General features: G+C 57.0%; 1 protein-coding gene across 10 annotated transcripts; it reads right to left on the reverse strand.

Moving 5' to 3' along the window:
* Positions 1-1,022: 1,022 nt before the first annotated feature.
* On the reverse strand, positions 1,023-27,865 carry DEAF1 (DEAF1 transcription factor). 10 transcript variants are annotated; one of them, XR_004475869.2, is made up of 13 exons: positions 26,940-27,859; positions 24,678-24,775; positions 23,146-23,275; positions 22,714-22,860; positions 22,078-22,217; positions 21,129-21,194; positions 17,511-17,637; positions 16,648-16,776; positions 16,159-16,287; positions 14,311-14,558; positions 7,794-7,883; positions 4,224-4,505; positions 1,023-1,443 (listed from the first exon to the last, which is right to left on the reverse strand). XR_004475869.2 is itself a non-coding variant. In XM_004278102.4 (12 exons), exons 1-12 carry the CDS (start codon positions 27,226-27,228, stop codon positions 1,339-1,341), a joined length of 1,698 nt encoding a protein of 565 aa, XP_004278150.1. In that variant the 5' UTR covers positions 27,229-27,850; the 3' UTR covers positions 1,023-1,338. The 10 variants fall into 10 exon arrangements, 5 of the variants coding, with proteins under 5 accessions (XP_004278150.1, XP_049569525.1, XP_033258517.1 ...); XR_007478805.1 differs by lacking the exons at positions 1,023-1,443; positions 4,224-4,505 and adding exons at positions 4,512-5,148; positions 7,449-7,523 and having other exon boundaries at positions 26,940-27,858; XR_004475872.2 differs by lacking the exons at positions 1,023-1,443; positions 4,224-4,505 and adding exons at positions 11,147-11,321; positions 16,936-16,981 and having other exon boundaries at positions 26,940-27,865.
* Between the last annotated feature and the right edge of the window lie 20 nt (positions 27,866-27,885).

Consider the following 27,885-nt stretch of genomic DNA (forward strand, 5'->3'; position numbering starts at 1 on the left):
AGGAGAAGGGGAGGAGAAGCCGCCCCGATCCCAGAAAACCCTCGCCCGGGACGGCTTCCCTGCAGGGCCTGGTCCCAAGGCCTCCGACTCTGCTCACGGGGAGGCCGCCGCCTGGAGCTGGACGCCAGGACGCCAGGGAGGACCTGGAAGCCTTTCCCTGGGGGCGCTGCCTGCCTACGTCGCCATTTTAGCCTTTTCAGGTTTGGGGGGGTTCCTTCTGGGGGTGCAGCCCCTTCTGCTGAGGCCGACGTGGCCCCCACCCCCCGTCCTCACTTCCCACCACCTTCATGCTGTGCAAACCCCAGGGGCCGGGCCTGGCCTTCGCAAGGTGGTGGAGAGGCGGGACGACAAAACAAATAAAACCCAAATAAACCCGCTTAGTCCGCAGAGGCCGATGGAACGGAGGCAGAGGGGCTTCTGGGGGGGCAGGTCCTTCCCCACCTGGAGCCAGGCTGGGCGCGGGGGGACGGGCGTGGGTGCCACCCCCTTGGCTCACCGGGGAGCCCGTGGCCCAAAAGGCAAGTCTCCGTGTGCTATGAAGAACCTTCTGGAAGCAGGAGCCGGGAGGTGCGGGGCCGGAGGTGTGAACGAGATGCAACAGTGAGGCGAGCGTCGGGGTCAAAGTCCATCTCTCAGTGCACAGAAGACGGGGCACCGCAAGCTTTCCTGGAACCCAGGCTTGGGGACAGGCTGGGCAGGGCGCCGGGAAGGGCAGGGACGAGGCCCCCAGCCCGTGAGAGTTGGGCGAGGATAGCCGGGCACAGGCAAGAGCCACCCTGGGCGGGTCCCCAGGGGTCCCGGGCGCGCTCTGGGCAAAGGGAAGGTGGCACGTCCAGACGCCGAGCCGTCCCTGAGACTGGACGGCGGCTCGGCCTTCCCGGCTGGCAGCTCTGGGGCCCCAGCTCCTGGGCAGCAGGTACCAGCCTCCCGTCCCGCCGGGCTGGGCCCCATACGGTCTCGGCTTCCGAACTGCACGATTGGGCCCCCGGGGCCTCGGGGAGGTCAGAGCTTGGAGTCACCAGTCCGCATGGGGCAGGGCCGCCAACTTTACTGACAGACACATGTATGTACACGCGTGTTACGGAACACGACACACCCGTAGGGAAGACCGGATGCTCACCATCCAAGGGATAAAAAAAAGCACCGCGAGAGGCATTGAGGGCCCAGGCCGCGCCCACCGGCCGCCCGCCCGCCCGCTTCGGGGCCTGGCGGCAGGAGCGCGCTGCCCGGGTGCCGGTCACGCGACGTCCGCTCGTAACCTGGCCAGCAACTTCCTCCTCGTCCTCAGCGGCCCCCGTCCTCAGGGCTCCGTCCTGGCCACAGAGGCCCCGCGAGCCCTCACACGGTGACCTTCTCGATCACACCCTCGGCGACATGGACGTCGTCCCCCTGCACGGTGACAGCTGCCGACTGACCACACATGTGCTGGTGGTCCTTCCAGTCCTGAAAGGAAGGACAGACTCCGTGTTACGGTTCAGAGTGAGAAGGCTGTGCCCGGGAGTGGGTGTGCACGTGCTGAGCGGCCAGCCCTCCGGGGCAGGGGGCTCCCAGCCTCGCCCACCCTCCTGTTTAGGGACCCGCTCCGAAGGCAAGTACCCAGGATGACCCTTGAGACACGTCCATGCTCTGATCCTGCTGCTTCCTCCCTGGGATCTAAACGAAAACACTCACACCTGCAGAGGAATACTTGTCTCCGATGTTGCTGCCCAGCCGTATTACTTATCATCGCAAAAGTGAAAGGACTGCGCCGGAGCCAGCCACGTGTCCACAAAGGGGCTGGGAGGCCGCGGCCCCCAGGGAGGTCGGGGAGGACGTCCACCCCCCCGCCCCGCAACGCCCCCCATCAGGGTGGGAGCTGCCATCGCCCGTTACGGGCGGGAAATGGAGCCGAACTTGGCCTGGAGCAGGGCTCGCTCTGGGGGCCCGACGGGGCGTGGTTAGTGGAGACACGGACCCCAAGACGCACGGAGAGGTTAGGGTTTGGTGAGCCATGACAAGAATGAACATCACACACACTCGGAAGAACAGAGACCAGCGGTGAGCCCCGGAGGGCAGGGCTCCAGCTGCCTATCTTCGTGCTGTCCTACGTCTTCCAAATTTTCTACAACGTGTTGCCTTATTTTTATAATAAAAAAATAAAATTTCAAATCATTACAGGCGTACCTCAGAGACATTGGGGGTTCAGTTCCAGAATAAAGCAAATGTAGCAATAAAGCAAGTCACACAAGATTTCAGGTTTCCCGGGGCTTATACAGATCACTTTTACACTGCACTCTAGTCTATTAAGTGTGTGACCGCACGAACCTAATTCAAAGACACTCTATTCCTAAAAATGATAACCTTCACCTGACAAGGCAGGGCTGCCGCACACCTTTAATTTGTAAAAACACAACATCTGAGAAGTGCGATAAAACAAGGTCTGCCTGTATATCAAAAGAATAAATTTTTAAAAATTTTTTATTGAAGTTTAGTTGGTTTACAGTGTTGTGTTAATGTCTGCTGTACAGCAAAGTGACTCAGTTATATACATATATTTTTTCTTTTGCACATTCTTTTCCATTATGGTTTATCACAGGATATTGAATGTAGTTCCCCATGCTACACACTAGGACCTTGTTTATCCAGCCTATGGATAATAGTTTGCAGCTGCTAACCCCAATCCCTCCCTCCCCCACCCCACTCCCTCTTGGCAACCACAAGTCTGTTCTCTATGTCTGTGAGTCTGTTTCTGTTTTGTAAATAATTTCATTTGTGTCATATTTTAGATTCCACATATAAGTGATATATGGTATTTGTCTTTCTCGTTCTGACTTACTTCACTCAGAATGCTAATCTCTAGGTCCATCCTTGTTGCTGCAAATGGCATTATTTCATTCCTTTTTATGGCTGAGTAGTATTCCATTGTATGTGTGAACCACATCTTCTTTATCCATTCCTCTGTTGATGGACATTTAGGTTGCTTCCATGTCTTGCCAATTGTAAACAGTGCTGCTATGAGCACTGGGGTGCATGTATCTTTTCGAATTAGAGTTTTCTCTGGATAAATGCCCAGGAGTGGGATTGTTGGATCAAATGGCAACTCTATTTTTAGTTTAGTAAGGAACCTCCATACTGCTCTCCACAGTGGCTGCACCAATTTACATTCCCACCCACAGTGTAAGAGGGTTCCCTTTGCTCCACACCCTCTCCAGCACCTGTTATTTTTAGACTCAAAAGAATAAATTTTTAGTTTGTAAATTACCTCACTATGTAGATTACCTGACTCTGTAAGTCTGTACAGTATGTAAAACTTCATGTGTGCTGGGCTCAAGTCCACAGTGTTTCACACCATACCTAAAAATTAACTCAAGATGGGTCATAAATCTAAAAGTAAGAGCTTAAAGGGAGTTCCCTGGTGGCCCAGTGGTTAGGGTCCGGCACTTTCACTGCCATGGCTGAGATTCAATCCCCGGTTGGTGAACTAAGATCCTGCAAGCTATGCTATGCGGCCGAAAAAAAAAAAAAAAAAAAAAAACCTAAAATTATAAATGTTTTAGAGGAAAATAGGAGATTCTCCTAACCTTGAGTCAGGCAGAAGTTCTGAGATACGACACCAAGAGCGTGATCTCCATTAAAAATGTTTTTTTAATAAACTGGACTTCTTGGGACTTCCCTAGTGGTTAGGACTCCATGCTTCCACTGCAGGGGGCCCGGGTTTGCTCCCCGGTCGGGAACTAAGATCCCATAAGCCTTATGGCAAGGCCAAAAATAAAAAATAATAGATAATAAAAATTTTTTTAAAGTAAACTGGACTTCATCAAAATTAAAAAAACTTTTGCCCTTCAAATGACACTATTAAGAAATAAAGAGACAAGTCACAGACTGGGGGAAAGTACTTGGAAATCACGTATCTGATAAAGGACTTGTATCCAGGATATACACAGACATCTCCACACTCGATAAGAAGAGAAACGATCCCATTTAAAAACGGGCAAAAGATCTGAATAGACATTTCCCCCCAAAAGATACACAACGCCCGATCAGCACACACAACGATGCTCGGCGCCCTTAGACATCAGGGAGATGCAGACTAAACGCACTGACGTCGCTTCACAGCCGGTAGCAGGGCTACGACCAGAAAGCAAGAGCCAGCGCTGTGGACACGGGCGGACCCGCCACTGGAGGGGGTGCAGTCACTTCGGAAAAGTTGGGAAGCTTCTTACTAAAGTTAAACGCAAGTTTACCATATGACTCAGCAAATCCATGTACGCATGTAGCCGAGACAAACAAAAACCTGTCTCCACCCTGGAGCTCGCTCGTGAGTGTTCACGACAGTCACATGGCGGGAACCACTCAGATGTCCGCTGGCTGAGGACTGGAGGACAAGACGAGGTCCAGCCACACCGTGGACGCTACTCAGGCTCCACGTGGATGAACCTTGAAAACACGCTGGTCAGAGGAAGCCAGACGCGGGAGACCACATGTTATACGACTCCTGCTACGTGAAATGTCCAGAAGAAGCACATCTACAGAGAAAGAGATTCGTGGTTGCCAGCGGCTGGGGTGTGGGCCGAGGGGGCTTTCGGGGGTGATGGAAAGTTCTAAAACCAAATTGTCATGTTTGCCCAAATGCAAACTTACTAAAACCCACTGAATCGTACCCTTAAAATTAGTGGATTTTATGGTATGTATTCCACCTCGATGAAGATGTAAAACACACACACACACCTGACATGGGATTTGCAAAGAAAATAGTCTGCACGTAAAAGCCAAAACAATTCATGGCCCTTGTCCAACTTGTAAGAAGGTGAGTAACATTAACTACCTTTCCAGGTCTTTGGGGAGCACACAGAATTCTGGGGAGCACAGTGGGCAGGCCCAGAAGCTGTACTGTCGGCACCACCATTTATTACAAGGAGCCCAGAGCTTAAGTTTTTTCAGGTCCTACCGAGTGTTCACGATGGATCCCACGTGAAAATTAACCGTTCTTGAACTTCACTGTACACTGATTTTTGTAAATATTGGGTTGGCCAAAGAGTTTGTTTTTTTCCATAAGATGGCTCTAGTAGCGTTTAATTGTCTTTAACTTCATTCGAAACAATTTTGTTAGACTGTATTGTGACAGCTGTCATATCACCATGCATTTAAAAAAAGGTTATCAGGGCTTCCCTGGTGGCGCAGTGGTTGAGAGTCCACCTGCCGATGCAGGGGACACGGGTTCGTGCCCCGGTCCGGGAGGATCCCACATGCCGCGGAGTGGCTGGGCCTGTGGGCCATGGCCGCTGAGCCTGCGCGTCCGGAGCCTGTGCTCCGCAACGGGAGAGGCCACAACAGTGAGAGGCCCGCGTACCGCAAAAAAAAAAAAAAAAAAAAAGCTTATCAAAATTGGTGAATTTTTGTGTAGCCATTTTAATATTGAAGGAAAAAAGCAACATTTTCGGCATATTATTCTTTACTATTTCAAGAAAGGTAAAAACGCAGCTGAAACCCCCCCCAAAAAAGACTTGCACAGTGCGTGGAGAAGGTGCTGTAACTGATCGAACATGTCAAAAGTGGTTTGCAAAGTTTCGTGCTGGAGATTTCTTGCTGGACGATGTTCCACAGTCGGGTAGACCAGTTGAAGTTGAAAGCTATCAAATCGAAACAATAATTGAGAACAATCAACGTTATACCCACGCGGGAGAGGCCGACATACTCAAAATCTCCGTATCAAGCCTGAAAATCATTTGCACCAGCTTGGGTCTGTTCATTGCTTTGATGTCTGGGTTCCACATAAGTTAAGCGAAAAAAACCTTCTTGACTATATTTCTGCATGCGATTCTCTACTTAAACGTAATGGAAACATTCCATTTTTAAAACAAATTGTGACAGGCAATGAAAAGTGGATACTGTACAATAATGTGGAACAGAAGAGATCGTGGGGCAGCGAAATGAACCACCACCAACCACACTAAGGGCCGGTCTTCACCCAAAGAAGGTGATGTGTGTATGGTGGGAGTGGAGGGGAGTTCTCTATTATGAGCTCCTTCTGGAAAACCAAACGGTTAATTCCAACAAGTACTGCTCCCAATTAGACCAACTGAAAGCAGCACTCGACGAAAAGCGTCTGGAATGAGTCAACAGGAAACGCATCATATTCCATCAGGATAATGCAAGACCGCATGTTTCTTTGATGACCAGGCAAAAACTGTTACAGCTTGGCTGGGAAGTTCTGATTCATCCGCTGTATTCACCACACATTGCCCCTTCGGATTTCCATTGATTTTGGTCTTTACAAAATTCTCTTAATGGAAAAAATTTCAATTCTCGGGAAGACTGTAAAAGGCACCTGGAACAGTTCTTTGCTCAAAAAGATAAAAAGTTTTGGGAAGATGGAATTATGAAGTTGGCTGAAAAATGGCAGAAGGTAGTGGAACAAAACGGTGAATACGTCGTTCAATAAAGTTGTTGGGAAACATGAAAAATGTGTCTTTTGTTTTTACTTCAAAACCGAAGGAACTTTGTGGCCAACCCAATAAAACCAAAGCCTATGCCTTTATCAGGGCAGCGAGTCACAGGAGCACAAACCCAACACAACCAACGGAAGAAATGGAGTCTTTGTCAACAAGGTTACACCTGAAATATACCTGCCCAATTCACCAAGAGAGGTTCCAAGACTGCAGCTTGCATTTAGACAAAGTGCTATCTGGCTAAAACAACTCCATCACGAAATAAACCCACGAATCTTCCTCTGATGGTTCGAAGTCAGGGAAGAGCCACCGATCACCCGCCCTCTCGGATCACGAGCCAGCAGGAGCCCGTCCACCCCGCCGGCTCCTCCTGGCTGCCTGGGCTCCTCCCAGCGTCCCCGAGCGCAGCAGGCATGCGGGCCCTCTGCTCAGCACACGAGCCATAGGTGACACCAGGGAAAGCAGACCTGCGGGTCTCTTTCCCAAGTCTCCCGCCCCGGGAACGGGCCAGGGCTCAGGAGCGTAGCTGGGAGCCCCTGGACACACCTTCCACGCTGTGCTGACCCCTGCAGCCCCCCGGGAAGCCCTGAGACGCAGAGGAAGATGCCACGTCCCACACACCCTAGTCTTGGGGGTCATTCCTGCCCACCTCCCTCCCGAGGACATCTGAGGATGGGGCGCTTTGGGAAGCCGCCAGGCACAGGGTCCCCTGCGCAGCAGAGGCTGTGTCCGCAGATGCAGCTCCAAGTCACAGGCACCAGGGGTGGGATTTTTTTACTATTTGTCCACCCGGCAAGTTACCTTTTTTTTTTTTTTTTTTTGCGGTACGCGGGCCTCTCGCTGTTGTGGCCTCTCCCGTTGCGGAGCGCAGGCTCCGGACATACTGGCTCAGCGGCCATGGCTCACGGGCCCAGCGGCTCCACGGCACGTGGAATCTTCCTGGACCGGGGCACGAACCCATGTCCCCTGCATCGGCAGGCGGACTCTCAACCACTGCGCCACCAGGGAAGCCCAAGTTACCTTTTTTAATCGTGGAAAGTTTCTAAGAGGAGAGGACAACCCCACAGGTCCCAGTCAACGGCTTGGCCCCTCACTCTGAGTAAGGGTGAGAAAAGTGGTAAAAACCTGAACTAGCAACTGCTACTCCAGAACACTCTTTAATCTTCTTAGAGTCAGACGCCTACACGTACAACCGCACTGACTTTCAGGGTTTATGATGAGGCGTCCAGGGCTGGGGAGCACTGACCACGACAAGGTCAAGGTCACTGGGGAGCAGCGGCCTCCATGGCCACGGCCTGTGTGGCTGCCTCGGGGCTTTGCCGGAGCCCAGGGACAGTGCGGAGGTGGCACGGGGGGGGGGCCTACCTTGCGCTGGCAGAAGGTGGAGCAGTAGTTGACCTTGTGGCAGCCGGTGCACTCGCTCAGGGCCTCCCGGCCGCAGTTGACACAGAACTGCTGCAAGAGGACACAGGCGTCAGTCGCGGGGACAGGCTGACCCGCGTCCCCGCCCCCCGCTGCCCAGATGCGGGGTGGGCACTGCTGAGCGGGAAGCAGGGCTCCGGATCACACCGCTGCACCAACCTTGCTCCAAATACCAGGGATTTCACTGCCACCAAGTACGTGCAGGAAACCAAACTGAGGAAGGCCAGGATTCTCAGCTGTCAGGATCGTCTCCTGAGCAGTCAGGCCCTGCGGCCCCCAGCCGGACCGTCATCCGCAGCCCAGGCACCCCCGGCCCAGCCACGCAGCTCCACTAGGTGGGTCTTCTGTGTGTCTTCCCCACAAGACGCGAAGGAGCCACTCCTTCTAACCAGCCAGGGAGGGGGACTCCAGTGGCACCGCTAGCGCTGGTGTGTGCAGCCGTGACCCACGCTGTCCGGCGCACCTGGCTGCACTGACTGCAGGCCAGGCCCCTGCTCCCAGCCAGCGGGTGAGTGTGTGACTTGCACACCCATGAGCCACACCAGACGCCCGTTCCTAACACCGCTGACCGCCTCCCACCGCTACCCCCGAGAGTACATGCAAAGCAGCAAATTGCTTCTTGCTTCCTGTTCTGGATTGCAGCTCCCTTCTCTGCCCAGCGCTGACTGACACGCTCCACCCCGAGCCCCCGCTACCCCCTCACTCGCTTCAGGAAACACGCGCATTACGGGGACTCTGAGATACTACTAAGTTAGCTTGTCCACTGTCCCTACTTTAAAGAACAAAATACTTACAGGAAAAAACCGAAGTCTGTAACCACACATAGAAATTCCTCCAGGGAGAGCAAAGGTCTCACAGTTAGTGGGAGCAGAGGTGCGGCTGCCCGTGAGGCTGGGGGCCCCATGGACCCTCCTGCCTCTCAGCTTGGAAGTCCTCAGGGAAGCGGCCTCGTGTCACACCCTGTCCCCCACGAGCCCGCGAGTCCCGCTCACCTGGACCTGCCATGTTGGTGCTCCTGGCACCAGCACAGTTCTTGGAAAACAGCCACCGCTCAATAAATACCTCTTAAGTGCATGAAGAGCCTGTGTCATGAGCAGACCTTGTGGAGCGGGAGCCGCTCTTGTGCGGCAAGAACTTCCGACCCCGGGCTCCCAACACATCCCGTTGGGAATTACTTCTTAACCCAAGCTAACCTGGGGCAGGAGATCTGGCTCAGACACGCCGGCTGACACACAGACAGAGACGGACGGCCACAGAGCCCTCGGGCTGTGTCTGCACACATCGGTCGGACCCACTGCTTCCCTGCTGCCAGCTGAGAGCGCCCAGATCTTGGTTCCTAAGAGCATTCGTTCTCCAATAAAGGAACCAGGCTCCCTGGAGAAACGGCTGATTCCAGGGCTGGGGCGGGGAACCCCCAAGATGGGCCTGGAGCGTCTTCTAGCACCAGAAAGGAGGGAGGTGCTCTGAGAGGCAGGTAAGGGATGTGGGAGCCGACTGAGAGCTCCAGCCGCCAAAGCCAAACCGGATGAGCAGAACAAGTAACACGGGTGCCGTGAGCCCCTCTTGATAGAAACAAAGGTACAAACAAATGTACAAGAGACAGATCCCCCACGGAGAAGAATTCTGGAAATATTCCTAGATCACCGCTGTCCAGGAGGGGGACCGCCACCCCGGGTGACTAAGGGAGGAAAAGGGGCAATCACTCCACAGATGGAACCCTCCGACCTGCCCCAAATGCGCATGTGCTGGGCCTGGGCCCTGGGGCCCTGGAGTGAGACGAGTCCGCGACGGGGGGTCGGGGGCTGATGATAAGAGAGAAGCCAGAGACCTCCCCCCGCCCTGGCTCGGCCAGGAGGCATGTCTGCAGCCTGGAAGAGGTGTCACCGGACTGACCCGTGGGCACCGGCTCTCTTCCAACGCTGAGAACAGCGTCTGCGGTGCAGCCAGAGGCGCCGCCCAGACCGCCCGCCACTGCTACTCTTTGGGCCACAATTCCCTCTAGAAAAGGAAGTTGGGAAGATCATCGAAGGCCTGAGAAGGAGCCGGGAGGCATGAACAGAGGCCAGAGCACAGGGATGGGGCCCAGAGTGCGCGCGCTCCCCCAGCCGGGGCCGTGGCAGGCGGCCCGGCGCCCTGCAGCCACGTGGCTGGCTTGTGCTGGATGGACACAGCGCCCTTGACGGGAAGGGCGTCTGGTCTTCCGCCCTGTTTAATCTCTGCTGAGCTAACTATATACACACAACACAAATGCCCCATGGTTAAAACTGGCAAAATCTCCTTAATAGTTCAGCAGGGCTAAAACGTGACTTTTCAAGAAATTCCACAGACAGCGTCCAAGCAGGCAGCCCTGCTTCCCCCCCCCGGGCCGCCAGCACCTGCGCCCTCCCAGGGAGCCAGGGAGCGAGGGCTCAGCCTCCTCCTAGGGGTCCCGGGGCCTCACTCGTCCGGTCCTCCCCACCAAGCCCCAGCACCCTAAGGAGGCTGCCGTGGACAGGACCTTCCAGAAGAGTTCTCCGGGGCAGCCCTCCCCCAACCACCCAGCTGGGGGGCTCCGTCTCACCCTGGCGACGTCAGGGTGTCCAGCAGCCTCTCCACAACAGCCACCGGTGCTCCCCACCTGGCCTCCTGGCTCACTGTCCCCCGGGCCCCGCCGGCCGCTTCTCGCTGCCGCCACCTGCTTCAGGGACACGTTTTGCGTCCCCTCACTCACATGTGACTGAGGTCGGGGCCTCTCAGCCCCCCCGAGCCCCCTGAAGCCCCCAGAGGATCCTGGGGAACAGGCTCTCCGAGGAGTCTGGTTCCCAAGAACCCAGTGTCGAGGAGCTGTGGTCATCACGGGGCCACAGGGATCGGACACATTGCCGTTACGAAGGGTAAACACACAGGGTGCACAGGGTGGTCAACCCACGTCTGCAAGCAACTTAACCAGGTCACCCGAGGAGCCTCGTGACACCAGCACACACAAAAGGACACTGGCATCCACCCACCGGTGGCACTCGGACAGGACGGATGCCTAGCTTCCCCCCGCCATGTGATCAGCTTACAGGAAAACTACTGGAGGACACGTCACACCTACAGCTCCGGAGAGAGGACAAGCACACCTGTAAGAGCTCCAGCCATTTTCAAAGCTCCGGGTGTGGGAACGTGTCGGATGCCTTGGCGGGGGAAGTGGGCTCAAGCCCCTCACTAAAGGCTGAGCATCCTTCCGCCAAACAGGATTTTAAGGATAAAAGGATTTCACGTTGTATTTCTTCCTTAGAAATTCATAAAATTACAAATGAAATGCAAAGCCCAACCTTTCACGGTGGGGTACTCAGCGATCCAGCTGCGGCAGACGCTCCTGGCTGACCCGACGGACACGCACGTCAGCACGTGTCCCACGGTGGGTCGAGGGGGAAGTTCTGCACAACAGGAATTCAGCTCCTGGACCCTTAAATGTGGGATGAGCGTGGCCATGACTGTGGGCTATTCCTACGTGAAAGACAAAACCCACGCAGCTGACTCAACACGGTGCCCTGAAAGTAACCTCGGGACCGACCAGGTGGAAACGCCTCACTCCGTCTTTTTCATGCCACCTGTCTTTGGAGAATTTTCACAGAGGGAAAGGGATGTGTCTAATTTACTTGTAATTTTATTCTGTGAAGGAAAGGTCCACAAAAATTAATGAAAAATGTAAAACTGAAAGTTAAACCGTTTTCCCGTTGCACTTCCCTGCGGGGATGAGGTTCGGCTTTCTGTGCTGTCGCCGCCACCCCAGATCCAAGCCACCCGCCCACCCGCTGTCCAGCCGGCCTGACGGGGGGACACTGTGGTCTCCTCCACTCCCAGAGTCTCGGCAAGGGGGCATCCTCGCCACCCCCGGGGGAAGGGAGGGTCGCCCCCCCGCCGTGCTCATCAGGGACAGGTGGTGGTGAGGCCGTGGGCAAGGCACACGGCACACACGGTGGTGGATGCAGGATGGGCAGCCGCCCTGGCAAAGTCTGGTGGCTCCTCAGAAAGTGAACCCTGAGCCACCGTGGGACCCAGCGGCTCTGCTCCCAGGTAGGCACCCAGAAGTGACAACACACGTCCACACAAACGGCTGTGCAAAAATGTTCAGGGCACTGTCCACAAGGGCCAAGAAGTAGAAACAACCCGAATGTCCACCAATGGCTGAGTGAAGAAACATGCGGTGCGACAACTAATGTTTAGCCATAAAAAGGAATGAAATTCTGACCCAGGCTACGTGGACGGACCCTGAAAACACTCTGCTCAGTGGAAGAAGCCAGACACAAAAGGCCACATGTTGTGTGACTCCGTTTCCAAGAAACATCCAGAACTGGCAAAGCCACAGAGACAGAAAGCAGGTTGGCGCAGCTGGGGCCTGCGGGTGGTGGGGAGTGACGGCTCCTTTGGGAGGGGAAACGATCTGGGATCAGATGGTGGTGGTGGCCGTACAAGTTGGTGAACAAACTACTGGACTGTGCACCTTAAAGGTGTGAATTCCACAGTATGTGAACCATATTTCAACGAAGAAAAAAATGCCCTTTCGTTATGCACATTGGGGACTTTTCTGAAGTATATGATCAGAAACGTGTGAACATGAGTGCATTTTGCGATTAAGACGTTGGTTATAACCGCAAAAACCAGATACGATCAAGTATTTTAGAAACAGGACAAGTAAACTGTTTACAAACATGGAACATGCAGACATTAAATGTTTGAAGAACCGGCAGCTGAGCAGCAAGAGCGCACTCCTGCCCCGCGCGTGCGGCCTCCAGACCCAGAAAGGAAGGAGCAGCTGCCCTTCTGGTGACCAGAGCAGTCTGCAGGGCTGAACCCCGGGGAGGGGCGGGGAGAAAGGCCCAGGCAGGTGGGACAGGAGTGGGGGGGGCGGTGGAGCCAATCCCAAGGGGGAGGGGGGAGGGGGAAGGCCCCCCGCAGGTGGGGCAGCCTCAGGGCCTCCCCTGCCCACCAGGTGTGTGGGGCCACAGCAAGGGGCCGTGGTCACCTGGGCTGGGGGGTGGGCAGAGGGCTGAAGATGGTGCTGCCAGATGGCTGGAAGCCAAGGGAGACCGAGATCAGCACAGATGGCCACAGGCACCTGCCGCCCCCATGCAGCCAGCACGGGGCTGAGCCAACAGAAAGAGCAGCCCAGAAGGCGGCGCTGAGCAGGGATCTTGGTGTCCCCCGCCCCCAGAAGGGCTCGCATTCCCGCACGTGACCCAGACCAGGACTAGAGATGTGACGGGCAGAGGTAACCGAGACAGACTCCCCCTCACACAACAGAGTTCAGGAGACCAGCCAGGAGCTCAGCTGCTTCTGAGAACCAAGTCCAGCACTTTTCAGGGGAAGAGAGAGAATCCAACAGAACTCAGAGCTTCTGCCGTGAATAACCCAAAAGGTCCAACAATCAAAATGACTGGAATGTGAAGGAAGGAACAGAGCTTCCAGTCAAGAGGAAAGGAGTGAACAGAGGCAGATCCTGAGCTGACCCAAAGGTCAGTTATTAAAGAAGCGAAGATGAAGGAGGTCAGTGAAATGCAGGAAGAGGCGACCATGCGGAGCGGCTGGCTGGGCGCAGCAGAGTAAAGGCAACTCCATAAAAGACGCACGTAGGCTTTCAATCCACTGCCTCTCGGCAACGAGAGCCCCCTACTTACGATCCAGCAAGCCAGGCGGCGCGGCCAAAAAAAAAAAGAAGAAAAAGGAAAACTGCATCTGAAAAGCTCTTCTTTCCCCTTTACCTATAAAAAGTAGTACTAACTTAAATTCTTTTTCTTATATGGATTTGGTGGAGATAAACCAATTCGACTCACCTACAAACCAAAGTGACACTGAAGACACATCACTGTCCGTTCTCCCGCCTCCAGCCGCTCCCAAGAGGGCTCTGGGTACCAAGCAGCCCGGCCCGCCCTCCTCCGGCCCCAGATGAGCCCTGGGCAGTGAGGACACACCTCCTCTCGGCTTGGGCACCTGCTCCACATCACCTGGAAGACTGCATCCCAAAAGGCGCCACACGGCTGAGGGACCCTGTGCTGCAGGAAACGCTCTGGGCGCCAGGCTTCCCGAACCATGGGGACCTCATCAGCAGCGAAATACCTGTGACGGCTCCTCTGGGGCTGAGAAGCCAGTCCCCGTGGGGCTGAGATGCGGCCACAGAGCTGGGTGCCTGGAGGGGCTGGTGACCGCAAGACCTCTGCCCCAAAGACACACCAGAGGACGCTCCTCCAGATTTGATAACACACGAGACCCGTTTCCCCGGGAGGAAGACGGCCTGACCAGGTGAGTGACATCTACAACAGGCGGGCACTCAAAAACAACGGCTGGTGCGTGTGAGGGACAAAAACGCCCGACAGGTAACGGTGGCCACTTGTCTATCAGAGAAGCTTCACTTGTGCGTGGGCCGCCAGGTCCCCCTGCCCAGGAAGGTGGGCGGGCTCTGCAGGTGGCAGCCCCAGACCCGCTGCGCAAATGGTACCTCTTTCCGCTCTGCATCCGCCTGGACTCTGGCCTGGGCCGCGGCGGCTTCTCGGTAGGAGCTGGCCTGCTTGGCCTGTTCAAACAACGTCTTCAGCTGCTGCGCGGTGCTGAGCAAGGAATTGACCATCTCCTCCAGGTACAGCCAGCTCCGCTGTTCCGACATCTCCAGCCCGCTGACCACAGCGGGAGACACGGCTTTGGTGGGGGTGGAGGGAGGCACCGCCAGGGCGGGCAAGGATGTCAACACTAGCGTGTGGAAAGCAAAACACAACAAGAACTTAACCCATCTCCTGGCTTCAAGGTGCCTCTGCACGCTCATCAAACGTGGGAAAGTAGGGTGGCGAACAGAGCATACCCACGGTCCCCCCTTCAAGTCACCCGTCCATGGATGACACAACAGCTGCAGGTGAGGTGACCATAGAGCTTGTGCAGAGCCAGTGTGGGGCGGGGGGCTGTTACATCACATAAAAAGTAAAGCAGACGGAAGAACTAAAACCTCCTGGTTTCGTTTCTGCTCACACAGAAAGCCTTCGGGGATGTCTGTGGTCCCCGGGGGGCTGATGAGGGATGTAGGAGACAGGGTCCCCTCAGCTGGAGAAGAAAGTCATGGAGGCGGGAGGGAACCTCAAAGGGACGCTGTTCTGGACGGGAAGTGGAGACTCGCACACGCGGACGCGCAAGGGCTCCCCACCCCTGCCCCGGGGGGCCTGGGTGCAGAGACACCCAGGCTGTGCTGCTGAATGTCTAACATCCTCCCAGAGAAGAACACCTGACGGTAGCATCGCCCGAGTCCTCGGTGTAAAAGCCCCCAGCTGGAGGTCACTGGACACAGGCTGCAGGAGACACACGGGAGCCGGACGAGCGACGCCCGCCCCCTTGGCCATGCCCCGCCCCCGCAAGGGCAGGGCCCTGGGCCCGGACATAAGGAAGCAGGCATCGTGACAGGGTGGACAGAGGACGCAGCAGCCGCTCTCGGGGCCCCTGCCAGCCAAATCAGGGACCATCCCAATACAAATCATCCCAGCAACAGGTTGCAACGCCCTGAATGAAACAGGAAGCCACGCGTCCACGCTGAAACAAGCAAACAAGCAGACGGGGGACGGGTCGCCCAGGCCTCGCAGCCCTGCTCAGGGCACGGCCGACCGCATGGGGCGGGCACTCCCCATCCAGGCCCTGCCCAGACCCCGCAGTCAGCAGGGCCACAGCCCGGCCAGGAGGCTCACCGGGCCTGGGGCCAGGGTCTGAGGCAAGGTGTGGGGAAGAGGCAGAACAGAGGCGAGCTTTAAGGGTGGGAGGGGCGTCACAGCAAGAGGAGAGCGCGGCGAGACAAGAAAAGGAGAAGGAGAGGGGCGTTTTCTAGGACTCGGGGACAAAGTTCTATCTTGCTGTCTTGTCTCTGGCGGAAACTGTAAAAAACACAAAGGTCCACCAGCTGGGATTACGATGCTCCCTGTAAAAAAGTGTCCTGACATAGAATGTGTCCAAAACGTGCGTCAGTGACAAATCGCTCAAAATGCACACGTGGGGCCACGTCCCCGTTAGGCTTCAGGCGGGGCGAGTCGCAGACACGCACACACCCTCTCACCTGAGGCCACCCGGACGAGCGCCCTCACGGGACAGACCCCAAGCACAGTGTCCTGGTCAGAGCCCAGCCGAGTCTCAGGCTCTGCGGGTCAAAGGCCGCTACGTGAGCAGCCTCACCCCACACAGAAATGAGCAGCAGCTTCCAGTGAGACCTGCTTCACACACACAGGCCGAAGCCCCACAGCCCACTTCACCTAGGAAGCCTTTCAGAGGGATGATTCTGCACGCGACGGCCACTCGTGGAGAATTCTTCCACACTGACCTATTTTGGGATGAGATGTTGGCAACGCGGCCTCCGGAAACGGTGCGATCTGACAGCTGTCCTGATACCCTGGGTAGTGGGGCTCCGGGTGGCCGACCCTGCATGGGGGCTGCACGCCTGCTTCTTGTACTGTCAGGGGAGAGGGACATGATGGCGTGAGACCCAGCTGTGCTGCACGTCCAACAGGGCAGCTCCTGAGCCGCGGAAGTGGGGGACGTGAACTGTCAGAGGGACAGTATTTGGGATGTTCTGCATGAAATAAAACACAGTACAAAAGCCAGTTTCCACTGTTCCCTTTCACTTTCCGGAGGCGGCTACCAGAACATTCCACGTGCACATGGGGCGTTTCTGCCCCGTGGCGCCCGTCTAGGCTCCGTGAGCAGCCTCAGCTTCTCAGGCCCTGGTCCCGCCGCCCCTGCCTGCGGGGGTCCCCACAGCTCCTGCCAGCGACCCGCTGGGGCCGCGTTGCCAGGCGCTGAGACAACTCACCTGTGGCTCCCGCAAAGACGTCGCCCTGGGCCGGACTCTCCGAGATGACCGCGGTGGCCTCCACGGTGGACGCCCGGTCGAAGGTCAGCGCGCCAGAGGTAGTGATCTGTCCTGAGGGGGTCACGGTGACTGGAAAAGCAGGAGAGCTGTCACCGCGTGCTGGGCCCACTGGGCACATTGCAGAAAAACCCAGGGGTCGGGGTGGGGTGCGCGGGGGCCACAGCAGCGTCCGCCGGCCCACAGCCACCTCCGCAGGGGCGGTGCCTGGGGGGGGCCAGAGACGCCTACCCCAGCAGACGCAGCTCCTGCTGTGTGTCCTGAGCACCTGGATGTACTGTCTCGTCAGAAGGCAAGAGATAAAATTTAAAAGAACGTAAGAAGGACTTTGTAGCTTGAATTAAGAAAAAGATTTTTGTCAAAGCTGAAGAGAAAACACAGCGGGGCCCCCGGCATTCTGGGGGCTCTGTCTCCTCCTGCCGACCAGCCCCAAGGACATGGGGCGCCTCCCCTGCAGGAGCCGTCAGGCTGCTGACAGCCCCTAGCGACCGGGCGCCTCCCAGGCCTCTCCCACCACCGCAGCCCAACTCAGCCCAACTCGCCTCTTCCCGGTTTCAGAAGCAGGCGCCTCCCCCGCCCCCGCCCTCCCTACATGTGACCCAGCCGCGCCTGCCCCCGGGGCGGCGAGAGGGCCTGAGGGCTGCGCGAAGTGAAGTCCGTGCCAAGGACAGGCCGGGACCGAAGAGGCCAGGGAGCCCCATGAGCGGCAGCCGTGCCTGCTTTTGAACCAGACCCCTCGGCCACACGCGTGAGCAGGACACGCTAAGAGCATGTCGCGTGACGACAGCTGCTTCACTGTGACTCACAGGTTGTGGCGGCTGCAGCGGGAAGCAGGGTGATGTTCTTGGGGGCATCCTTCTTGACGGGTGTGGCGGGTAGCTCGCTCTCCTTCTTGCGCCTCTTGTAGGGGACGAAGAGCCTGACGGGTCCGCTCTGGGGGAGGGGGGGCGGGAGGCAAAGTGAGATGCGTGGAAACGCCACCTGGGACTCTTCTCCAATGGCGACCTGCCTGGAGACATGCCCAGACTGCGGCCAGAAGACGGAACCGTGCAAAGCTCCCTTAGCTCCCTTTAGGCCCCAAACGGCTTAAAATAACAGAAAAGGTACTTTCAGAGAGAACGTGTGAGTTAACAGCACTTCCAACAGGAGAGTAATATCAACACCGAATTTTTAGGAATCCCCGGGAGACAGAAAACAAGTGGGGACCAAGGAAGGAGAAGGGAGAGGGCCCACGGGGAGCAGGGGGCGCCCCGCAGACCCTGAGGCCCCGACACACGGGAGGAGAGAACCTCGATGGAGCAGAAACAGCAGGAAAACGTGAAGATCAGATGAGCCTCCCAGCTCACGCCCAAGACCCCTGCGGGCTCGCTGGCCCTTCCTGCTGCCCATTCAAACCTGCTGTGGACCCGCAAGTGAGCTTCTGTGCTACGCGCCAACCCCAGAATCTCCACCGGGCTCTCCCCGGTGGCTCCTCCCTTTACTGATTTTCTCCACGTGTTGAGACGTTGCCGTCACCTTCTAGGCTAAACTGTGTCCTCAGGACCACCTGTGAGGCCCTGACCATCAGGGTGGCCATATTTGGAGCAAGGAGGCAACGGGGGTCTTGAGGGTAAGGGCCCTGACCCGCCGGGATTAGTGCCCTTGTAGGAGCAGCTGAGTAAGCGAGAGCCTACAAGCCAGGAGGAGCCCCGCCAGGAACACACCAGCACCTTGACCTGGGCTGCCTGCCTCCACAACTGTGAGAAGGTCAGCGCCCGCTCCTGAAGTGCCCCCGCAGACCGAGACCCGTGCTGACGACGCTTTGACGTGTCTCCTTCAGCCCCGAAGACACAGAGGCTGCTTGGAAGCCTCGTCTGCTGCCCCCACCACGGGCAGTGCCTGCGTCTGCTGCTTTTCTTCTGTGTGGTTCACATATCCCTGGCCCTTTACATGTCTCACAATTTTTGCTGAAACTGGACATTTTAGGTGCTGTACTGAGTGGCTGTGCAGATGACTCCCCCTCCCTCCAGGGCTTCCTGGCTGCAGTCCTGGACAAAGGCCTCCAGGCGGCAGTGACCCAGCTACCGCACCAGCTGTTGGACTCAGCCACCTAACTGCTCTACCCTTTGCAAACGGCTCCACTGTCAGATTGTCACGTTAGGCTCCTGTACTGGGTGGCTTTCAGGACAAACCTTTGAGAAGGCTTCTCAGGGTGATCTCTTCCCGGTGGGAAGCTGAGCCGGCTGCCCTCCTGCATTGCTGGCCTCCTCCCCACGGGCTGCCCTGGAGCAGGGCAGAAACGGCACTCAGGCCGTCAGCCCTGCTCGCCGAGCCGCTTGGTCTTGGCTGGCCTCAGCTGCGTGGACCTCCACCCTAGGGACGAGCGGGGCCGGGACGATGGAGCTTCCCTGGGCTGAGCCGGAGGGATGCAGGGAGGGAGCAGGGCCTGACGCGAACGCCAGACTCACAGGATTCTCCTGGATAAGTGTTTCTTTTTTTGTTGTTTGCCCCCAGGACAATCTCCAGAGACCTTAAGTGGTTGCTTTTTATCATCTTCACCAGTTAGGGTTACTTGTCCGGGGAGTGGGTCCCTGGAGCCCTGCACAGCACTACTCCTGAGGCAGAAGCCGCAATGTTTCAATTTGATGAAGTCTCACCTATGAGTTTTCATTTCATGGATTGTGCCTTTGGTTCCATGTCGAAGGTCTAACCCTAGATCAGGGTAGATTTTCTTCTACAAATTGTAGTTTAGTTTTGGACACATTTGGCTGTATGATCCATCTTGAATTCGTGTGTATATAAAGTGTGATGTTTAGGTCAAGGGTCACTTCTACACCTGTGAGTGTCCGACTGTTCCCACACCTGCAGGTCCGTGTGTGGACGGTGGGTCTGCTCCTAGATCAACGGGTCCCCCTCTGCCAAACACGGTCTTGGCCGCAGAAACAATACAGCAAGTCTGACAGTCAAGTGCTGTGATTCCTCCACTTGTAGTCTTCGTCCTCAAAACCGTGTTGCTACCCCTTTCCTCTGCCTTTTGATATGAATCTTAGAATCAACTTGTTGATGTCTACAAGATCCTGCTGGGGCTCTGAAGAGACCCGTGTTAAACCCACAGACCAGTGTGGGGAGAAGGACGTCTTCACTGCATCGCGGCCTCCAGCCCGCAGGTCCACGTCTTCTCGGAGTTCTCTTGCTGGCCGTTTCTAGCTTCAGTACACACGTCCCATACATGTGCCGTCAGGTGACACCTGAGGGTTTCGGCGTTTGGAGTGACCGTAAACAACCGTACCAGGTACTCCATGCTTCCCGATGGGGCTGACCCCCCACTCTGCTCCTCTTACCCCTGAAGATCTCCAAGAATGTCACCTACCAATCTTCGCAAGCAAACTTTAAAAGTGTCTTATTCTCACACAAATATCCTACTGGTCATTCTACTAGACTCATGTGTGATCTACACATGAACTAGACAATTTTAGAATATTTGGTTTTCCCACTCAACAACATCTCTCCAATTAAGTTTTCTTCCATAGCTGCTGCTAATTAACCATAAAAAAAAAGAAATCTCATTATGCAGCTTCCTAGTTAATTTTAGGACATTTAAAAATAATATTTAACAATAGAAACATTGAAACAAAACTGGTAGTCCACATATAACAAATTAGTGTCACACTTTGAAAGCTATAGAGCAATATACGTTCAAACGAATGCAAATATCCCTTTTATTTAAACAGTTAAGAATTTAGAATAAAAAAAGACTTCAAAAGACATTAAAAGTTCTCTATATAAATCAGCTCAGTGTAGTTTTTTTATAACGTGACATTAAAAATGAAAAACATAAAACAGCACATATATACTTGTCGTCACCACAAAAAAAAGTACGGTTAAAAAAAAAAAAAAAAAGTACGGTTAAGACGATGACATTATAGGGACTTCCCTGGTGGTGCAGTGCTTAAAGAATCCACCTGCCAATGCAGGGGACATGGGTTCGAGCCCTGGTCCGAGAAGAGCCCACATGCCACGGAGCAACTAGGCCCCTACACCACAACTACTGAGCCTGCACTCTAGAGCCCACGAGCCACAACTACTGAAGCCTGCGTACCTAGAGCCCGTGCTCCGCAACAAGAGAGGCCACCGCAATGAGAAGCTTGCGCACCGCAATGAAGAGTAGCCCCTGCTCGCCGCAACTAGAGAAAGCCTGCACGCAGCAACAAAGACCCAACGCAGCCAAAAATAAATAAATGAATAGATTTATAAAAAAAAAACAAACGGTGACATTATAGGAGCTTTCCGTTATTTAAGAAAGTTTCCCTTAACGTTCTTTGAGCAGCCCCAGGGCCCACTTGAGGCCTCACTCATCAGAGTAATGGTCAAAACCCAGAATTTGAGGAAGAAACTAAGCTGGAAGCAGCTCTGAGAGGAGCTGAGGGGAGCAGGGGCCCACTCACCAGGGTCATGTCATCACAGCAGGCGGCACAGGTGCAGGAGGCGGCATGAGGGTTTAGGATCCCATCCTGAAATTTAAAAAGTACCTCAACACGTGAGAAAGTCGGCTCTGAAGTGAGTCAACAGCCCCAGATCTCAACCAGTTTCACCCCGATCCCCCTGTGAAGGTAAAATCCCACCATTTCCAGAACCTTCTCTCGTACACATCTCTGCTGGTGGCAGCATCTATCTCTCCCCTGCCAGGGAGTGTAGGCGTGATTTCTCTATCAACCTCCTAGAGCTAAACCGGAAACAGCAACGAGGAGCCCTCTCCTCTCACAGATGAGCTCAAGGAGAGAGAAGTTAGGTGTCTTTTAAAAAGTCACGGGCAGGGCTTCCCTGGTGGCACAGTGGTTGGGAGTCCACCTGCCGATGCAGGGGCGTGGGTTCGTGCCCCGGTCCGGGAGGCTCCCACATGCCGCGGGGCGGCTGGGCCCGTGAGCCATGGCCGCTGAGCCTGCACGTCCGGAGCCTGTGCTCCGCAACGGGAGAGGCCACGACAGTGAGAGGCCCGCGTACCATAAAAGAATAATAATTAATTAATTAAACGTCACAGGCAGAGTTACTCAGTTTTCCTCGGTCTCTCCCATGTATACATGTTATTAAACTTCCGTTTGATTTTCTCCTGTTAATAAATGAACAAAAGTCACACGCACTCAAGCGGAAGCTGTTACGCTGCCTCATCCACTCCTCACGGCAAGGTGTGGAGCAAACACCCTCAACATCCCATCTGGAACATCAGGAAGCAGATGGAAAGGTGACGTAACTCACACAGCAAGTGAGCGGGGGACTCGAATCCCATCTGACTCCAGCCTGTGGGCCCTGGAAAGCCCTGCGGCCGACGCTCCAGGAGCCGGGCCTGCGGCTCGCGGCTCTGAGCAGGGAGGGTGGGGAAGCGCGGCACCTGGGTACCTGGATGAGGCACTGCAGCGGCCGCCCCGCATAGCGGATGCTTCTCTTCCAGTCTTTGCTGCTGGCCCTTCCTGCCATGGCTTCAAACTCGGTAGGACTGTACCAGTTCTCCCCCTGCTTAATGCAGCGCCCCCGGCCTCCTGAAAGGACGAAGCCACCCGCTGTAGTTCCCGCTGACACTGGGCCAGGCCCATCTCCCCTCCCGCCCACCCACCCTCGGTGTCCCGGGCCTGCCTGCTCTCAGCCGCTCCCTCGGTGCCCCACGGCGAGCCCACATCTGCAGGCAGCGCTTCCCACCGCATGCCTGAGCCCCGACCTGCCGTCCACGGTCACCGCACACTCCACCATATCCCACACGGAGCTCATGACGTCTTCCCACTTGCAGAGCCTTCTACCTACGGGTCACTCAGCTGACCCAGGACCGTAGGGAACATGGTCCAGCCCTGCTCCTACCACGGGCCACCCCATTCCTCGACCTGCCCGTTTAACTAGTTTACGCGTCATTATGGCCATCCTTGGCCCCAACTTACAGTGGGGATGCAAAAGGAAGGCGATAAGCAGCAGCCTGGGCCCACCCCACGCAAGCCCACCTGGGCCCACTCTGTGCACACCTGGGCCCACCCCGCACGCGCCCACCTGAGCCGAGCCTGCTCTTATACAAGGTGCCACTGATGTTCCGACAGCGCACAGGCAGCTCACTGTCGTACACCGATGGGTCCCAGTTGTACTTAGTTCCACCTTTCTCTTGGCCGGGAGCCAAAGGAGTCGGAGGAGACTGAGGGCCTTGAGCAAAGAAAGCATCATGAAAATGAGAGACCTGAACGCACCCCGAATAACAGAAAGGCACAAAAAACATCTTGATTCTAACAGGTTCTTCCCCCAGCTCTGCAGCATCGCCCCCTGTAACTCTGGGCAACTCTTCTGTTGCCTGAAAAAATCCACTTTTTATACTTAAACTAAATAGTATTTGAAATTTGAAATTCACCACAAGATAAAGTTCACCCCCAGGATAAACTCCACCAGCTCTCAGAGCGTTTTGCCCCCGAGGCCTGGAGCAGGAGGGCATACCGGGGGTGAGAGGGGCAGTGGGTGCCTTCAGCCCGGCGGTCTCCACGATGCTCCCGTCCGTGTGCACGACGATCAGCGTGGCCTTCTCGGTGTTCAGACTGTCCCCGATCTGAAGGGCTGTCCTGCCCGACTGGGGGAAAGAACACCAGTAGTCTCAAGTGACAGCGGCTGGCGCACACCTGCACACCGGGACATGGTCCTACAGAGAGGTTCCAGCTGACACCGCCACCGGGGGGCCCACCATGCCTCATGCTTCTCAGATGCAGAGCCAAGGCCAAGAAGAGGCGACACTAGGTCTGCATGGCTCTGAGCGAATGCTCACATGGCTTGTCCAAGTTAAGGGATAAATGTGTTCCTGGAACAGGAAATGCCCTCCCGTCTGCCTGGGCAGCCTCTGAGGTTGCAGGCCTCAGGGGAGGGTTTCCGAGAGGCCAAGCTCATAAGCACAGCCAAGGCCCAGTGCAGGACCCCTTCTCATGCCCGAGCCCACCCAGACACAGGGCTTCCCAAGCCACGCTGCTTACATGCCTCTCCACTGGGGCTGGATGCTGCCGTGACCGCACCTGCCTCCTCTGGGCCAGCCAGATGCCCCTTTCCTATGCCTGCGGGCGCTAAGCCCACCCCAACTGCCCACAGGCACACGCTCATGGACTCACTCAGACAGCCCTGGAGTGGACTAGAGACCCCGGCGCACCCCGTCCACACCAAGGCCTGGGACACTCTCGTGCTTTCACGCTGAGGATAAAACTAAGACAAAGACCTTTTCTTACATCTGAAAATGGGGCCTTCAAACCAGGGGGGGTGAGCAGAAGCTTATCGTGGGATTGCGGGCCCTCCACCCGGCGTGCGCATGCACACACCTGGCCTGCTCTCACAGGCCTGCAGGGTCAACGCCTCAGTAAGGGCGTCTACACTGCCCGCACCTGAATCACTGCACTCGTACAGCTCTCGACCGGAACCACAGAACGCTTTGCGTTCCTTCGAGAACCACAAAGTATTTTTCTCACGAAGGCATGTGAGACATGTCGATACTCGAGACCCCCTCTCCTTGTCAGTTTCCAGAAGGATCACACTAGTTTCTGGGTCTTCTTGTCCTCAGAGCCCGCTGACTTGGGGCCGCCCCTAACCCCCCGACCCTCTGGCTCCAGCCCCTCCTAGAAAACGAGAACGTGACAGAGTCTGCTGTCAGGCAGGACACCGGCCAGAGGCACCACGTCACTGCCTGGCTATCAGCTTGTGTGCATCCTGATACCAGAAGAAATAAACCAAGACTCTTAGATCTGCACCCCCGAGCCCTTCACCAACCTGCTGCCCTTACACTCAGGAGCAACACTTTTCTGTCTGTCACTACCTCAGTAACAACCACTTTGCTTTCAGGTGTACAGCGTCCCAGGTGCGTGATCCAGGCTAGAAGGAAACCGTGAGATCTCCCCTCCCCTCCCCTCCCCAGGCAGTCGGCACAGGGCAGGCTCAGGGTCTCTGGGGGACGGGCCACCCCCCTCGGGGCCGGAAGCGCTCCCGTGGCAGCTTACCAGCACGTGGCCCGAGAGCGAGGCGGCGTTCGCCACCGACGTGGTGAAGACATTGTCCGCCGAGGCGCCCACGTTGGCCACTGTCACGGTGGTCACCTCTGCAACACAGGAGCCTCACTCAGGGCCCAGCCAAAGGCCACTGGGGACAGGGCGAGGGTGGGGGGCAGCCCACGGTGGGTCCAGGTCAAGTACCTGAGCTACCGTGGGAGGCCTCACGCTGTACACGAAACGCCTGACCAACGTTTCTAGACCAGTCTGAATGACCTGGTCCTTCCAAGGACAAAAGGCCACCTCTCCCTCTCCACAGAGCCTGCCACGCACAGTGTAGACCACAGGGCACGCCTGCCCTCACGCACCCACTGAGCTGGCCACAGCTCTGCCCTGGCATCTCGCTCCCTTCTACTTAAAACCATACCCCAAAGAGGCCCCTAAAATCCTAGAGTTCCCTCCCTTCCGGGTGGGGATCCTCCTGGCCCCTCTCCTGCAGGTCAGTGCAGGAAGGCTCATGTCTATCCCTCCCTCCCCTTCCTTCACCCCTACCTGCCACGGACCTCTTCCTCCTGAAAAGCGGCAGACCTGCCTGTGCCCACCCCACGCGCCCCCCAACTCTAAGCCCGGCCCCTCCTAGCAGCGTCTGTACACGGGGGCGCCGTCGCGCCCCGCCCCCCGTGCTCCCTCCACTGCCCATGGCCCACTCCTGATGGGCTGCCCCGGACAGCCCTCCCTTGATGCTCCCCCAGCCACCAGGGGTGGCGCTGCCTTCCGGAATGTCCCAAACCTAGAGCGCCTGTGGCCTGGGGGAGGTGCTCAAACTGACCGAGAGTCCTGCACATTCCATCAGCCCGAGCTCACTAAACTGCTCTAAAAACACCTGCTCCCCATCTGTCTCCTCCACCGTGTCCCAGGGAGCCCGGGCCCGAGGGGTCTGAACACAAGCTCAGGTCTAAAGAGCTCGCCAGCAGCCCGGGAGGCAGCCTCAAGCCAGCACCCTGTCCTGCTGAGTTACAGAAACCCGGGAATCACCTGGCCTCGGTAATTCACAACCAACAAGTTTTAACACACTGGAAAAACACAAGGATAAAACTCTGCAGGAAAGAAACATGTGATGTCAATACATGTCTCCAACGTGTGAATAGCATCACATTCCCTTTCTGCATTCAGAAAAACCCGTGCAAAAACAACACAAAGCTGAAGAAAAACTTCACCATCCAAGATCTCAACTTTAAACCAGAGTTTAGCAACGAAAATGGAACCCTTTAAGGGCCACAAAGCCTTCTTTCCCTGCCTTTTGCGAGGATCCCGGACAGACCACAGGCACCGGGGCAGTGAGAGAACGGGCTGCAGGCCCCACGCAGCTCCTCCAGGGCCAGAAAAACCGGAGCACTGGGTGGGGAGGCCGCTGTCCAGTTCTGAAACCCATGAAATTCCCTAGGGGAGAAGAGCCTTAGGATGCTCCCCAGGGGTTCCAGTGCCCGGCTCTGCCGGCCACACGGGAGCCCAAGTGGGAGGGAACAATGCTTAGGAAAGTCTCTACCTCCTTCGGGACGGTGCCCCGGGGAGACACAACCTCTAAAGGGCGCTTTGGGGCATGGCTCACGAACCTTGAAAATGAGAATGTTCTGTGCGGCAAGAACAAAAGCGTGGGCCAGCAGCCCGGTGGTGCCCGAAGAAGGGAAGATCCGTAAAGGAGGAAATGGGGGCCCCACGGACAGGCCAGAGGGGACTGCCCCCAAAGGCTGCGGGCCCTCCCAGACTAAGTGAGATGCCTTGCTCCCCAGGGCTAAGGTCACACCTGAGCAGGCCCTCAGGATTCTGGGTGACCAGATGCACCCAACCCCGGGCTCCTCCAGGACAGGACCCGTGTCTGACCCCTGTGTCACCAGCACCCAGGACAGAGGAGGAGAGGACACGCAAGGCAACAGGCAGGTGCTGAGAAGGTTCTGGAAGTAGCGCAGAGCACTGAAAGGAAGGAAAGGAGTTCAGGGAGCAAGTATGCGGCAGGGCAGGGCCAGGATGCTCCCATGGGGCAGGTGTGCAGGGACCACACGTCACACAAACTAGGTGCGAGGCATGTGCTGGGGGAGGATGGGTGTGCCAGTCAGCCAGGCGTGGGCAGGGCAGGTGCGCGTGGAGGACAAGTGTGAGGAGTGCGCGCGGAGCAGGTGCCGCCAGGTCGTGTGGGAGTGTGCGGGGCAGGTGTGCAGGGCAGGTGTGGGGCAGGTGCGGACAGGTGCGCGGGAACCGCGGGCGGGCGGCACTTGCCTGCGAAGGCGGCGGCCGCGGCGGCCTCGTCGGGGCCAGGCAGGGCCTCGGCGCCCATGTCCATGTGCCCGGGCTCGGCGGCCATCACCGCCACGGCCGTCACCCGCCGCGTCTCGCGCTCCGCCTCCGAGTCTCCGTCCTCCTCCGAGTCCTCGTCCCTGCTGAGCACGGGCTCCTCCGCCTCGCCTCCCGCCGCGGCCGCGGCCGCCGCCGCCACAGCGGCCGCGGCCGCCACCGCCGCCGCCTCGGCCAGGCCCAGCTGCTTGGCGGCCGAGTCCGAGTCCTCCATCCGGACTCCGCCGAGCCCGCCCGAAGGCGCCGGCCGGGGCCGCCCGAAGGCCGGGACGGATCCCGAAGCGCGCCGCCCGAGCAGGCCGCCCGAGCCGGGCCGAGACAGGCCGAGCTTGACCGAGGAGGGCTGCCCGAACCGAGCCGAGCTGAGCCGAGCCCGCCCGAAGCCGGCCGCCAAGCCGAGCCGGGGCCGCCCGAACAGGGCCCGAACCGGCACGAAGCGGCCCGGTCGAGTCGAGCCAAGCCGAGGCCTAGAGTCCGGAAACGAGGGGGGCCGAAGTGGTCCGAAGCGCGGAGCCGAGTCGGTCCGAATTGGTCCGAGGCCGCACGAGGGTTTCCGAGAGGCTCTGCGCTAGCCCTCCTCAGGGCCTAGAAGGCCGCGTCGGCCGTGATCCCCAGTCATCGGGGTCCCCTACTGTGAGGCCGATACCGCCGGACTCCGACGCAACGCGACCCGGCCTAGAGAACCTTGCGCTGCAGGCTCCGCCTGCACCCGCCACCCGCGGGAGCCGAGCCCGCCCGAGAAGGAGCCGAGCGGAGCCGAACGGTCCCGAGCCGGGATCCTCACGAGCGAGCCTCGGCTCTCCGCCTCCTCCTGTCCGAAAGTGCCCGAGCGCTGTCGGACGGGCTAATCGGGCCTCGGCCACAGTTCGGG

This window comes from Orcinus orca, chromosome 8, assembly GCF_937001465.1.
Source record: "Orcinus orca chromosome 8, mOrcOrc1.1, whole genome shotgun sequence".
In the NCBI taxonomy this organism is placed as follows: domain Eukaryota; kingdom Metazoa; phylum Chordata; class Mammalia; order Artiodactyla; family Delphinidae; genus Orcinus; species Orcinus orca.